The sequence below is a fragment of the Xyrauchen texanus genome, chromosome 27 (genome assembly GCF_025860055.1).
Source record: "Xyrauchen texanus isolate HMW12.3.18 chromosome 27, RBS_HiC_50CHRs, whole genome shotgun sequence".
Lineage (NCBI taxonomy): Eukaryota > Metazoa > Chordata > Actinopteri > Cypriniformes > Catostomidae > Xyrauchen > Xyrauchen texanus.
The window spans coordinates 19,389,326-19,403,360 of NC_068302.1; the positions used below are offsets into that span (position 1 = coordinate 19,389,326).

General features: G+C 37.4%; 1 protein-coding gene across 1 annotated transcript in view; it reads right to left on the reverse strand.

Moving 5' to 3' along the window:
• LOC127620602 (succinyl-CoA:3-ketoacid coenzyme A transferase 1, mitochondrial-like) overlaps positions 1-14,035 on the reverse strand; it is a 78,507-nt gene that overhangs the window by 59,572 nt on the left and 4,900 nt on the right. Inside the window, exons 4-7 of the mRNA XM_052093769.1 lie at positions 6,843-6,978; positions 2,690-2,839; positions 2,373-2,479; positions 819-879 (exon numbers count right to left, since the gene is read on the reverse strand). Of these exons, the coding sequence (XP_051949729.1) occupies positions 819-879; positions 2,373-2,479; positions 2,690-2,839; positions 6,843-6,978 (454 nt within the window). The remainder of the gene's footprint in view (positions 1-818; positions 880-2,372; positions 2,480-2,689; positions 2,840-6,842; positions 6,979-14,035) is intronic.

The following is a 14,035-nucleotide window of genomic DNA, read 5'->3' on the forward strand; positions in this document are numbered from 1 at the left end:
GTGTGTTCAGTGAACAGATAAGCTAATCTTTAGTGGCGCAGCAATAACCATATTGTCAGATGATTTTGGCCACTAATAACTGTTCTTATTGCTGTATAACCACAATAAAGGCAAGAAACAAGACAAATAAAAGCTCTAATGTGCCGATAGCATATGACATGATTGCAGCAGAAGACAAATAAAGAATCTGATTGACCAAAAAGTCTTTCTTCCTGAAAATTCAAGTAATGGGTTGATTTAAAGGCAGATAGCAGCTGGTGTAAAGGATAAAGACTGGAGAGAGAAATATCTTCTCAAAACGCTGGTTGTTTTCAATACTGATTGCTTCACATTGTAAACCATTTCTAACCAGAGCTCCAAGAGGAAGAATGGGGCTGCTGGAAGACCAGTTTAATTACTGGAGTTCGTTCACAGTAACTGAAAAGTCTTTTGTTCATATCTGTGTGTTTTGAACAAAGGCTTAGATAAAAGCATATTTGATATGCAGAAAAGTGTTTGAAAAGGGCTCTCGCTAGAAAGGAAATGAAAATAGAGTGAATAGGGAGGAAAAACTTAAAAGATCCGGATGAAAATGACAATTTTTTTTGTTTATGTAGAAAACAATGTTGAAATAAAGCACAGGAGGAGAGATGTACATGGGGCAATTGAATTCATAGGATGGACAACATGATGTCTGCTACAAGGCAAGCTTTAGAACTTATAATAATGCATCAAAGCAGTATTTAACAGAAGCACATGTGATCACCAAAACAGAGATATAGTAATACAGGTAATCCTTGCACAGGACAAGAAACATACAGTATATGATACCCACTCACCTCCACAACTGTGATCTTGGCTGCCTTACACATGGGCTGGTTGAAGTTTCGTGCGGTTTTCCTGATCAGGGTAAAAGCAACAGTGATTCTGTAAAATTAACTTGAAATATGTACAGTTGATATGGAATGTTGCATGTTTGTCAACTATTCAAGATGAAATGGTGATATAATCCGTATATCAAAATGACAATCCATAGAAATGTATGTATAAGCAGCTCTCATTACTGTAAAGTAATCATCAACATAACATTATAATCTTCCTAGATAATGTTCATATTTCAACCAAGGAAGATTAAGGAAGAATTCGTTTGTATTGAAAAGGACACAGTGCCCCCTTGTGGTCAAACAAAATACTGCATATTACATCATATGTTGCAAAGTGTAGTACAATAATATTCTTATAATGTCACTGATCTTTAATCCACTCATTTCAGATCCAATAGAACGCATCATTATGAGCATCATCCACCAACACGCAGCCATTTTCATAACAAACACTATTCTCTGTGTAGGTTGTTTGACGGGAAAAAATGCCTGGGTTTAAAATGGCACAGTAATTTTAACTGTTCGCCTTTTCTAACATATGTTTCAAGTATTTTCTAAACTAAAGAACAGTTTAAGCCTCCATTTCAGAAAGTAAGTCTTGCCACTTTGCCATCAGTGAGGCAGTGTTGCCTGTGGGCATGTGGTAAATGGAAACAGTAAGGTTAGAGATAACAGTTATTTGCAGGTTTGTGCAATGTACCAACCACACCCGTGAACATGTGATTTAATATTTCAGTTAAAGGGATAGTTTACACAAAATAAAAACTATGTCATCATATGCTCATCCTCATGTTGTTCCAACCCCATTTGAATTCCTTGATTCCATGGAACACAAAAAAAAACACACAAAATGTTTTGGAAGAATGTTTTGGTTGCTATTATAATAAAAAGGGACTAAAGCTTTCAAGATTCAAAAAGCTTGCAAACATTTTTACATTTCAGTCTTTATACATTGGAAATCTTCACATCCACCCTAGCTCTTCTTGGCACATTTTTGAGAATTTGTAAGAGATGTAGCAAAGTCAGATTTATGAATGAATCATTCTTTTGAGTCTGATTTGTTCAATGAATCGTCTGATCTTGTTCACAAGTGAATAATGGCTTACATTTTGGTCTCTTTCAAACCCAAAGATTTCATGTGGCTTTAGATGACTTAAGCACTAAAAAAAGCTATTCTAATTTCTCTACCAGCAGAAAAAGTGAAGAGGACACATTCGTAGAGAGTTAATGAGATGTAACACTTGATAATACTTCAGCAGTGCTTTTAAGACCAGACCCCATTCATTGTAATTGCACAGAAAAGAGCAAGAAGGACATTCTTCAAAATTTCTCCTTTTGTGTTCCACAGTAGAAAGTAATTCAGATTTGTAACAACATGAAGGTGAGTGCATAATGACAAATTAATTGTTGGGTGAACTGACCCTTAAAAGAAACCTTGTCTTTCATTCCCTCTGTAATGGGGCTAAACAACAGAAGAGAGGAATACAGTGGTGAAGCGGACATTGATACCTGAAGATGACATTTCCGGCTTTATCTGCTTTCCAGGCTTTGACCAGCGCAAAGTCACCAGTGATGGCTTTCTCCATGATGAAGTGCCTGCCGTTAAATTCTCGCACCTGAAACACAACAGTGGCAGAAATGGTTGACTTTTCAGAAAACATGTAGAACATAACAGCTTTTATCAACAACTGAGTCATCATCTCCAGCGATTTTAAACAAACTTTTAAAAATGTTTTATTGATTTCTTTAGGGCTAAAAAATTATTAAAGATTTAAACTGACAACAATCAAACTGCATCAGCAGATAATTTGGCCATCTTATGTTACCTCTCTGGGTTCGCTGGCAATGGAAATGGTGCCGTCTGTGTTGTATTTGATAGGAGATCCTCCCTCCTGGATAAGTGTCCCATAGCCCGTGGCAGTAAAGAAGGCAGGCACACCTGCGCCACCGGCCCTAATCCGCTCCGCAAGTGTACCCTGCCATCAAAACAGTAATACAGGTAAATAACACTCACCTGATAGGATATTTCAAATAACATTCTGAAGAACCTTACAATAAAATCTAACTATTTACAGTGAGGAAAATAAGTATTTGAACACCCTGCTATTTTGCAAGTTCTCCCACTTGGAAATCATGGAGGGGTCTGAAATTGTCATCGTAGGTGCATGTCCACTGTGAGAGACATAATCTAAAAAAAAAATCCAGAAATCACAATGTATGATTTTTTAACTATTTATTTGTATGATACAGCTGCAAATAAGTATTTGAACACCTGTCTATCAGCTAGAATTCTGACCCTCAAAGACCTGTTAGTCTGCCTTTAAAATGTCCACCTCCACTCCATTTATTATCCTAAATTAGATGCACCTGTTTGAGGTCATTAGGTGCATAAAGACACCTGTCCACCCCATACAATCAGTAAGAATCCAACTACTAACATGGCCAAGACCAAAGAGCTGTCCAAAGACACTAGAGACAAAATTGTACACCTCCACAAGGCTGGAAAGGGCTACGGGGAAATTGCCAAGCAGCTTGGTGAAAAAAGGTCCACTGTTGGAGCAATCATTAGAAAATGGAAGAAGCTAAACATGACTGTCAATCTCCCTCAGACTGAGGCTCCATGCAAGATCTCACCTCGTGGGGTCTCAATGATCCTAAGAAAGGTGAGAAATCAGCCCAGAACTACACGGAAGGAGCTGGTCAATGACCTGAAAAGAGCTGGGACCACCGTTTCCAAGGTTACTGTTGGTAATACACTAAGACGTCATGGTTTGAAATCATGCATGGCACGGAAGGTTCCCCTGCTTAAACCAGCACATGTCAAGGCCCGTCTTAAGTTTGCCAATGACCATTTGGATGATCCAGAGGAGTCATGGGAGAAAGTCATGTGGTCAGATGAGACCAAAATAGACCTTTTTGGTCATAATTCCACTAACTGTGTTTGGAGGAAGAAGAATGATGAGTACCATCCCAAGAACACCATCCCTACTGTGAAGCATGGGGTGGAAGCATCATGCTTTGGGGGTGTTTTTCTGCACATGGGACAGGGCTGACTGCACTGTAGTAAGGAGAGGATGACCGGGGCCATGTATTGCAAGATTTTGGGGAACAACCTCCTTCCCTCAGTTAGAGCATTGAAGATGGGTCGAGGCTGGGTCTTCCAACATGACAATGACCCGAAGCACACAGCCAGGATAACCAAGGAGTGGCTCTGTAAGAAGCATATCAAGGTTCTGGCGTGGCCTAGCCAGTCTCCAGACCTAAACCCAATAGAGAATCTTTGGAGGGAGCTCAAACTCCGTGTTTCTCAGCGACAGCCCAGAATCCTGACTGATCTAGAGAAGATCTGTGTGGAGGAGTGGGCCAAAATCCCTCCTGCAGTGTGTGCAAACCTGGTGAAAAACTACAGGAAACGTTTGACCTCTGTAATTGCAAACAAAGGCTACTGTACCAAATATTAACATTGATTTTCTCAGGTGTTCAAATACTTATTTGCAGCTGTATCATACAAATAAATAGTTAAAAAATCATACATTGTGATTTCTGGATTTTGTTTTTTAGATTATGTCTCTCACAGTGGACATGCACCTACGATGACAATTTCAGACCCCTCCATGATTTCTATGTGGGAGAACTTGCAAAATAGCAGGGTGTTCAAATACTTATTTTCCTCACTGTATCTATCAGTCCATCTATCTATGCACACTAGTTATAGAGCAATATATAGGCCAGGCTGAATAATCAGCCGATATTTGGTCATTTTTCAATTATCTGCATTGGCCGATAGCCGTGTTAACATTCCCTTATGTCAGTTCTAAATTCTACCAATATATTTGTCTTTTCAAGTTTATGCAAATTTTAGTAAATATTGCACAAATTAAGTGTTTGTTTTACTTCAGAAATTTTGTATACATCTGATTTGCTGTTGATAAACTGTATTTTGTTTATCTGAATTTATATCGGCCATCCTGCTTTTTAGATCGGTATATTTTTTCGGTATCGGCCATAATAAAAAAAAAAAACATATCAGTCGACATAACCCATTTGTATACCATACATAAATGGAATAATTAATAAAAATAACTAGATGGCAAAATAAGTAAAAATAAAGAAATAAAACTTAAATGGCACCATTTACACCTTGCATTAACATGTGTTTTTTTGATCGGATCGCTACCGGATTGCACTTGACCACATTAAATGACAGGAGTAAATGCACCCAAGACAAATTAAGATCGGATCGTGATTGTCTCAAGATTGTCTATAACCTCTCTCCTGTTTTCTAATCACTATGTGGCTCATGCAACACTCACGTACTAGCATGTTTCAGATGAGAAGCATATTTAGCACTTACAATGCAACAAATGCGAGATGAATATAATAAAATTTGCTTTGCCAACCCGAAATTTGGTTCAATTACCATTAATGTTTTTAAAATTCACTAAAAGTAGGGATGCACGATATATTGGCCACCGATATATTATTGGTCGATGACCGGAAAAAATCTAAATATTATTATTGTGCCGATAATGATATTACCGCCAGTATTTTCACTGATAATTTGTTAAGGTTTATTTGCTTGTGTCCTGCGGCTTCTTTCCTTCGGGCAGGGACTCTTAAGCGACAGTGCACTTGCGCATACAAAATGTCTCTGTGTGAGTGAAAGCAAGCTCATGTCACTCTGTGAGGATTATTTCAACATCTCAGCACCTATTTACATTATTTTGGGGCTGGATTTAGTCAGCTGCTGTAATTAACAGCATGCCATTTCCCATATTCTCTTTATGTCACTTGGGGGCAATTGTTTTCACGTATTACTTCATGAAACATTAACAGAATGTGGGAAATAGCACATCATTACTTACAGCACTGCATTGTGATTAAAACAAGTCTGAACACAACCTAACACGGTACATTTATATTGAAATAATTGATGAAAACACTAGTTTAAGAGTGAAACAAATGTGTTTGCTGTATTTATGAGTTGAGACTTCTGTTGAGACTGTAGTTGAGTCATGACTATTCGATCTGTATGATCTAACATATTCCCATTATGATTGTTGTGATCACATTTCATAATCATAAATTATACAGTTGAACCGTCACAGATGGGTGCTGTAACAAGTATCTGTGAATGAGACGCTCATACGCACAATGCCACACATACATAACACACTCAAGCCACCACTGCACTCGCAGTCTGGCTGCTAGCATAAATATTACACTATATACAGACATTAGTGTTTGTATTGTGTGTTTTTTTGTTTAAATGTTCATTATATGCAGTTTATAGCCTCATTTTGGTTTAATGCATTAAACCATCTCTCTGTTAGTGAGTCATCAGGATTACCTTAAACACACATATAAATGGGCACAATACAATTTATACAGATTGTCATTTATTTGTCATTAAAATCAGCATACATCTGTAATATAGGCACATTTCTGGTTCATGTTAAATTTGCAAAACCTTAAATTGGAAATTCTAAGTCCAAATTCCAAGCATTTAAATGACACATATTTCTCAAATGAGAAGCTTTTAATGAATTAGCTAGCGGTTCCAGGTTAAACGATTAAAAATTAATAATTTTTTTATATATATATTTACTTATCAGTATTGGCCACAATGGGCTGTGAATTATCGGTTATCGTATTGGCCCATAAATTCCATATTGATGCATCCCTAGCTAAAAGACTTTAGTTTAAAAGCCTTTGAATTTTCAGTTACCACAGGCTCGATGTAATACACAAGTAAAGTTTTCCATTTTGCACGGCAACTTTGATCGGATCTCGATCCGATACTTATTTGACTGCAAGGTGTAAATGCAATACAGCTAAAAATATTCAGACACTATCCAGTTATGAAATGCATGTTAATGTGTAAATGTGGCCTATGAGACATGGGTCTAGTGGCAAAGTGTTTATTCTGAGGGTGGGCAAGTGAATGGAGATGTGGTAGAGTGAAGGATCAGGTCTCACCTGTGGGGTTAGCTCCACCTCCAACTCACCAGCGAGATACTGCCTCTCAAACTCCACATTCTCCCCAACATATGACGAGATCATGCGCTTGATCTGTTTGGTCTGCAGGAGCAGGCCCAGGCCAAAGTCATCCACTCTGCAGAAAACATACACATCTTCAAACACTGGCTAAACGGTCCACATGCAATATTTAAGCTCTGTAGGTCCAGACTTTCAGATATGAAAGTGAAAGTAAACATGTAGATTTATAATAACAAAGGACACAAATATTAATGTGTTTCTCACCCAAAGTGATTGCACCACTTCAGAAGACATATATTAAGCCACTAGAGCCTTATGGATTACTTCAATGCTGCCTTAATGTGATTTTTGGAGCCTGATAGGTCTGGTCACCATTTACTTGCATTGTATGGACCTACAGAGCTGAAATATTCTTCTAAAGATCTTTGTTCTGCAGAAGAAAGAACTTCATTCACATCTGGGATGGCATGAGTGTGAGTAAATGATGAGAGAATATTTATTTTTGGGTGAACTATCCATTTAAATTCAAGGTTCTAATTTGTCATTTAACAGGTGCTTTCATACAAAGTGACATCACATGAAACATACAAAAATACATTTCAAGAAAACGAACTTTTATGCTGAACATTTAGAAAATAAGCACATAACCCTACATTGCTTTAAATCCAGTGTCAAATGAGCACTTTATACCAAACAAGTCATTACAATTCTAAACACGCAGAGAATACAGAGACAAAGGCCACATAAATCATTTTTACAGCAAGAAACATATGAAATGCTTTACAGCTCTCTCTGGTCTCAGTTCAGTGTGTGTGGTGGCTTGGCACAGTCAGTGGGGCAGTGACTCAAAACTGATTTGTCATTCATTAACAAGTGGCATGACTTATTGAGACTTCAAATGCACTGAGGTATGAAACTGAAGTAAGCCGTTTGTCAGCCATCTAATTTTTAATGGCAATATTGCATTCTGCAGCCTGTATGTTTGAGAAATAAGGTACACATAATTCATGCTCACTAAAATGACTGACTGTCAATGCTTTCATTTTGCAAGAAATTAAATCTAATCTGTTTGTTTAGATGGTGTAGTTAATATGCAGGTGTATCGTGGCTGTCAATGTGTTAAAAGAGAACATTTAAAGAATTTTTAGGATTCAGATTTATAGTCAGAAAAAAAAAAAAAAAAGATTTTTGCTTCATCTGAATGAAGCTTGACATGAAATGACTAATATATTTGTGCCAGTTGATCTTGATAATAAACTGATTTTAATTAAGGGCTGATTTGTCAAAACAAAATTCATTCTAATGAAACATGAGAGAAAAAAGGTTTGATGCAAGTTAATATAGACATTTTAAGAGCTCTTTTATATTTTCTAGGTTCATTCACTCAACAGGGTGCACAGACTCTTCATGTCATGATTCATTCACTGGACCGAGAAAGGTTACAATTAGAAGCATGCTGTGTCATGCCTTGTTCTGCTCATTAACTCTCTACTAATGTGTCCTCTTCACTTTTTCTGCTGGCAGAGAAATGACAATAGCTTTTTTAGTGCTTAAAGATTTTTTTAAGTTAGAGGATAAAAGACTCTGTCAAACGCCTGGTCTAGGTCAAATGTGTTCAGAATTTACTGAGATAAAAACATTTGTATCTTACATTTAAAAGCCCAAAGTAATTACTAGTGCAATTACAACTTTCACATTCTTACATTCATACATTAAAGGGATCGTTCACCCCAAAAAAAACATAATATTAATTTACTCATCCTCATGTTGTGCCAAACTAGGGCTGCACAATTCATCGAAAAAAATAATCACGATTACGATTACGGCTGCCACGATTATGTAATCGTGAAAATTGAAGATTACAGCTTTCAATTTAAGTCTGCTCCTGTTGCGTCAATAGAAACCATTTACAACATGTTTTTGCAGCGGTTGAGTATTCTAACCAATCACTAACAAGTCCGTTGAGCTATGAAACAGCAATGGCCAATCAGAGCCGCTTAGGTTAGTCCTCCGTCCTATCAGTAATGACAACTGATCCTAATGTCCAGATGCTTGCTTTAAGTTCTTGCTCTGTTCGTGCGGCACACGAAAATGAATACTGAAGAAACATCACCTGACACTTGAAAAGAAGCTGTAGAACAAGAGCGAAAAGCACTTTGTAATTATTTTGGATTCATTGCATATTGCACCGCTTGATTTGAACGTAGATGTTAAATACACTGAAAATGAGCAACACGACAAAACTAAGATGATCCTGTTCTAATCAAGGCATAGACGCGGTGTAAATAACTGATTTATTATGCTGATTGGACAGCTTTGTTTTTAAAGAAAGCATTCGTGAGAGATCAAAACATTGTGCGGAGCGTCACTGAGCTTGCGTCGAAATGCAGATCTCAAAGAGTGTAATCCTGCAGTGAGTGACAGAAGTCATTGGGAGAGTTTGTCGCGTTGCTCGATTTCTGTGCACAATGTATTAAACATTTTATAACAGTTTTGTTTTTTCATGTTAATAAGTAGGCCAATGTGAATTTGATTTGTACAAAATAGCTATAAAATAATTCAGCTTAACTGTTCTAAGTGTGTTTTGGAGGTGTAGCCAACATAAAGAACGCGGTATGAATAGCATATTTCAGAAATCACCATCATTGTTATCTTCTGCTCTAATAAGACCCATTTGCCACGCAGCTGGTATTGGTAGATTTAACATTGTCACGAATTGCACAAATTCTGATAGCAAATTACTAAAGTGCAACCACTAAAGCCAAAAATTATCTAACGATGATCTTACATGAACAATATCACCATTGAAGATCTAACGGGATGAATGGTCCCCTGTCTCGCCACCTAAGGGCTTACTGAACGCAGTAACTTGGTCGATTTAAATCAGCTGTTAATAAGTTTGAATATTGAAATTGCCATAATATTTACTCTACATAGACTAATAATTTAAGCAGTAATTTAGCAATAATTCAATTTATTCTATACCATAGATATCAATTTAAAATAATTTTAATTTGCCTTACCTTAACAGGCATTATTACAATATAAAATACAATACAATAAAATGCTTAAAAGACGCTTAAACAAATAACGCTTAAACATATCCATCATTGAAATCTGCTACTCTGAAGAAATACATGGTTGCTTACATTGTGATGTCAAGGAAATTAAACATTTTAATCGACATAATAATCGTGATTACAATATCAAGAGCAATAATCAACTATTATTATTTTTGCTATAATAGTGCATCCCTATTCCAAACTTTCTTCTGTAAAAAAACACACAAAAAAAACCACAAAATGTTTGAGCAGACAACCTCGGTCACCATTAACACTCAATGAATGGAAAAGAAATATGGAAAAAGTTATTCTGCCTGAAATGTCCTTTTGAGTTCTATGGAAGAAAAGTAAGTCAGGATTGGAAGAACATGAGAGAGTGAGTAAATTACTCCAGAAGTTTTATTTTTGGGTGAGCTATCCCTTGAAAATATTGTTCCTAAAACTCTCAGAAACATTTTGTTTGTTTCATGCTAATCCCCATGAAATTATCTACAGTATAGGGTATATGACCCTGCTACAGGGCTATGGATGCTCTTTTAACTAAATCTATCATAACATGAAAAATCTCAATCTGTTCAGATCAAATTACAGTCCCTACATTGCAGTCTCTCTGTAGTAGGCCAAGAGAGCCAGAGATTCAGAACTTGCAGAGCAAGGTTTCTGACACCAAACAATTCATTGAAGGACACTAGGCTTCAAACAGTCAAACTGGGTGGAAAATATATACTCCAAGAAAGTTACTGGAGCAACTTTATTGTATATCTAAAATTGGTCAAACTTCTTGAGTTTTACCAAAAACAGGTCTATTAAATTACAAAAGTATAGCATTGTTGGTGTTTTTGACTTTGGGAAGTCCATTTTCTGTTATAAGGAGATAACTTTTATTGTTTATTGTGTAACCAAAATACCAATCATAACCAGAAAAGTCACAATTTGGTGCATCATGTGGGATGTGAAATACGCCGACTTGACTCTGTTACAATGCTCTCTCTATATATACAGGGTATATATATATATATATATAAGTATTTACCAAATGAAGCTTTTTATAACCTACAGTTATAGTCAGAAGTTTACATATGAAGTCATTGAAACTCATTTTTTAACCAATCCACAAGTCGTTTAGTACATCTACTTTGTGGATGACACGAGTAATTTTTCCAACAATTTTTTCCAGACAGATTGTTGCACTTTTAATTGACAATCACTATTCCAATGGGTCAGACGTTTACATACACTAAGTTAACTGTGCCTTTAATCAGCTTGGAAAATGATGTCAAGCCTTTAGGCAATTAGTCAATTAGCTTCTGATAGGCTAATTGGAGTCAATTGACAGTTGGACATATTTTAAGGCCTACCTTCAAACTAAAGACTCTTTGCTTGACATCATGGGAAAATAAAATAAAAATCAGCCAAGATATCATAAAGAAATTGTGGACCTCCACAAGTCAGTTTATTCTTAGGAGCATTTTCAAAATGCCTGAAGGTACCATGTTCATCTGCACAAACAATAGTGCACAAGTATAAACACCATGGGACCACGCAGTTATCATACCGCTCAGGAAGGAGATGCATTCTGTCTCCTAGAGATGAATGTAGTTTGGTGTGAAAAGTGCAAATCAATCCCAGAACAACAGCAAAAGACCTTGTGAAGATGCTGGAAGAAACAGGTAGACAAGTATCTATATCCACAGTGAAACAAGTCCTATATTGACATAACCTGAAAGGCTGCTCAGCAAGGAAGAAGCCACTGCTCCAAAACCACCATAACAAATTGAACTGTTTGAACATAATGACCATCGTTATGTTTGGAGGAAAAAGGGTGAGGCTTGCAAGCCGAAAAACACCATCCCAACTGTGAAGCATGGTTGCTTTCCTGCTGGAGGGACTGGTGCACTTCAAAAAATAGATGGCATCTGAGGAAGGAACATTTTGTGGATATATTGAAGCAAACTCTCAAGACATCAGCCAGGAAGTTAAAGCTTGGTCGCAAATTTGGGTCTTCCAATGGACAATGACCCCATGCATACCTCCAAAGTTGTGGCAAAATGGCTTAAGGACAACAAAATCAAGGTATTGGAGTGGCCATCATAAAGCACTGACCTCAATCAGATTCCAAACTTTGTGGGCAGAACTGAAAAAGTGTGTGCGAGTAAGGAGGCCTACAAACCTGACTCACGCCAGTTACACCAGATCTGTCTGGAGAAATGGGCCATAATTCCAGCAACTTAATGTGAGAAGCGTGTGGAGGTCTACCCAAAATGTATGACCCAAGTTAAACAATTTAAAGAACATACTACCAAATACTAACAAAGTGTATGTAAACTTCTGACCCATTAGAAATATGATGAAAGAAATAAAAGCTAAAATAAATAATTCTCTCTACTATTATTTTGACATTTCACATTCTTAAAATTAACTAGTGATCCTAAATGACCTAAGACATGGAATGATTTATACAATTAAATGTCAGGAATTGTGAAAAAGTGAAATTAAATGTATTTGGCTAAGGAGTATGTAAACTTCTGACTTCACCAGATGAAGAGATTTGTGTGTATATATATATATATATATATATATACAGTGAGGAAAATAAGTATTTGAACACCCTGCTATTTTGCAAGTTCTCCCACTTAGAAATCATGGAGGGGTCTGAAATTGTCATCGTAGGTGCATGTCCACTGTGAGAGACATAATCTAAAAAAAAAATCCAGAAATCACAATGTTTAATTTTTAAACTATTTATTTGTATGATACAGCTGCAAATAAGTATTTGAACACCTGTCTATCAGCTAGAATTCTGACCCTCAAAGACCTGTTAGTCTGCCTTTAAAATGTCCACCTCCACTCCATTTATTATCCTAAATTAGATGCACCTGTTTGAGTTCGTTAGCTGCATAAAGACACCTGTCCACCCCATACAATCAGTAAGAATCCAACTACTAACATGGCCAAGACCAAAGAGCTGTCCATAGACACTAGAGACAAAATTGCACACCTCCACAAGGCTGGAAAGGGCTACGGGGAAATTGCCAAGCAGCTTGGTGAAAAAAGGTCCACTGTTGGAGCAATCATTAGAAAATGGAAGAAGCTAAACATGACTGTCAATCTCCCTCGGACTGGGGCTCCATGCAAGATCTCACCTCGTGGGGTCTCAATGATCCTAAGAAAGGTGAGAAATCAGCCCAGAACTACACGGGAGGAGCTGGTCTATGACCTGAAAAGAGCTGGGACCACCGTTTCCAAGGTTACTGTTGGTAATACACTAAGACGTCATGGTTTGAAATCATGCATGGCACGGAAGGTTCCCCTGCTTAAACCAGCACATGTCAAGGCCCGTCTTAAGTTTGCCAATGACCATTTGGATGATCCAGAGGAGTCATGGGAGAAAGTCATGTGGTCAGATGAGACCAAAATAGAACTTTTTGGTCATAATTCCACTAACCGTGTTTGGAGGTAGAAGAATGATGAGTACCATCCCAAGAACACCATCCCTACTGTGAAGCATGGGGGTGGTAGCATCATGCTTTGGGGGTGTTTTTCTGCACATGGGACAGGGTGACTGCACTGTATGAAGGAGAGGATGACCGGGGCCATGTATTGCGAGATTTTGGGGAACAACCTCCTTCCCTCAGTTACAGCATTGAAGATGGGTCAAGGCTGGGTCTTCCAACATGACAATGACCCGAAGCACACAGCCAGGATAACCAAGGAGTGGCTCTGTAAGAAGCATATCAAGGTTCTGGCATGGCCTAGCCAGTCTCCAGACCTAAACCCAATAGAGAATCTTTGGAGGGAGCTCAAACTCCGTGTTTCTCAGCGACAGCCCAGAAACCTGACTGATCTAGAGAAGATCTGTGTGGAGGAGTGGGCCAAAATCCCTCCTGCAGTGTGTGCAAACCTGGTGAAAAACTACAGTAAACGTTTGACCTCTGTAATTGCAAACAAAGGCTACTGTACCAAATATTAACATTGATTTTCTCAGGTGTTCAAATACTTATTTGCAGCTGTATCATACAAATAAATAGTTAAAAAATCATACATTGTGATTTCTGGATTTTTTTTTTTAGATTATGTCTCTCACAGTGGACATGCACCTACGATGACAAT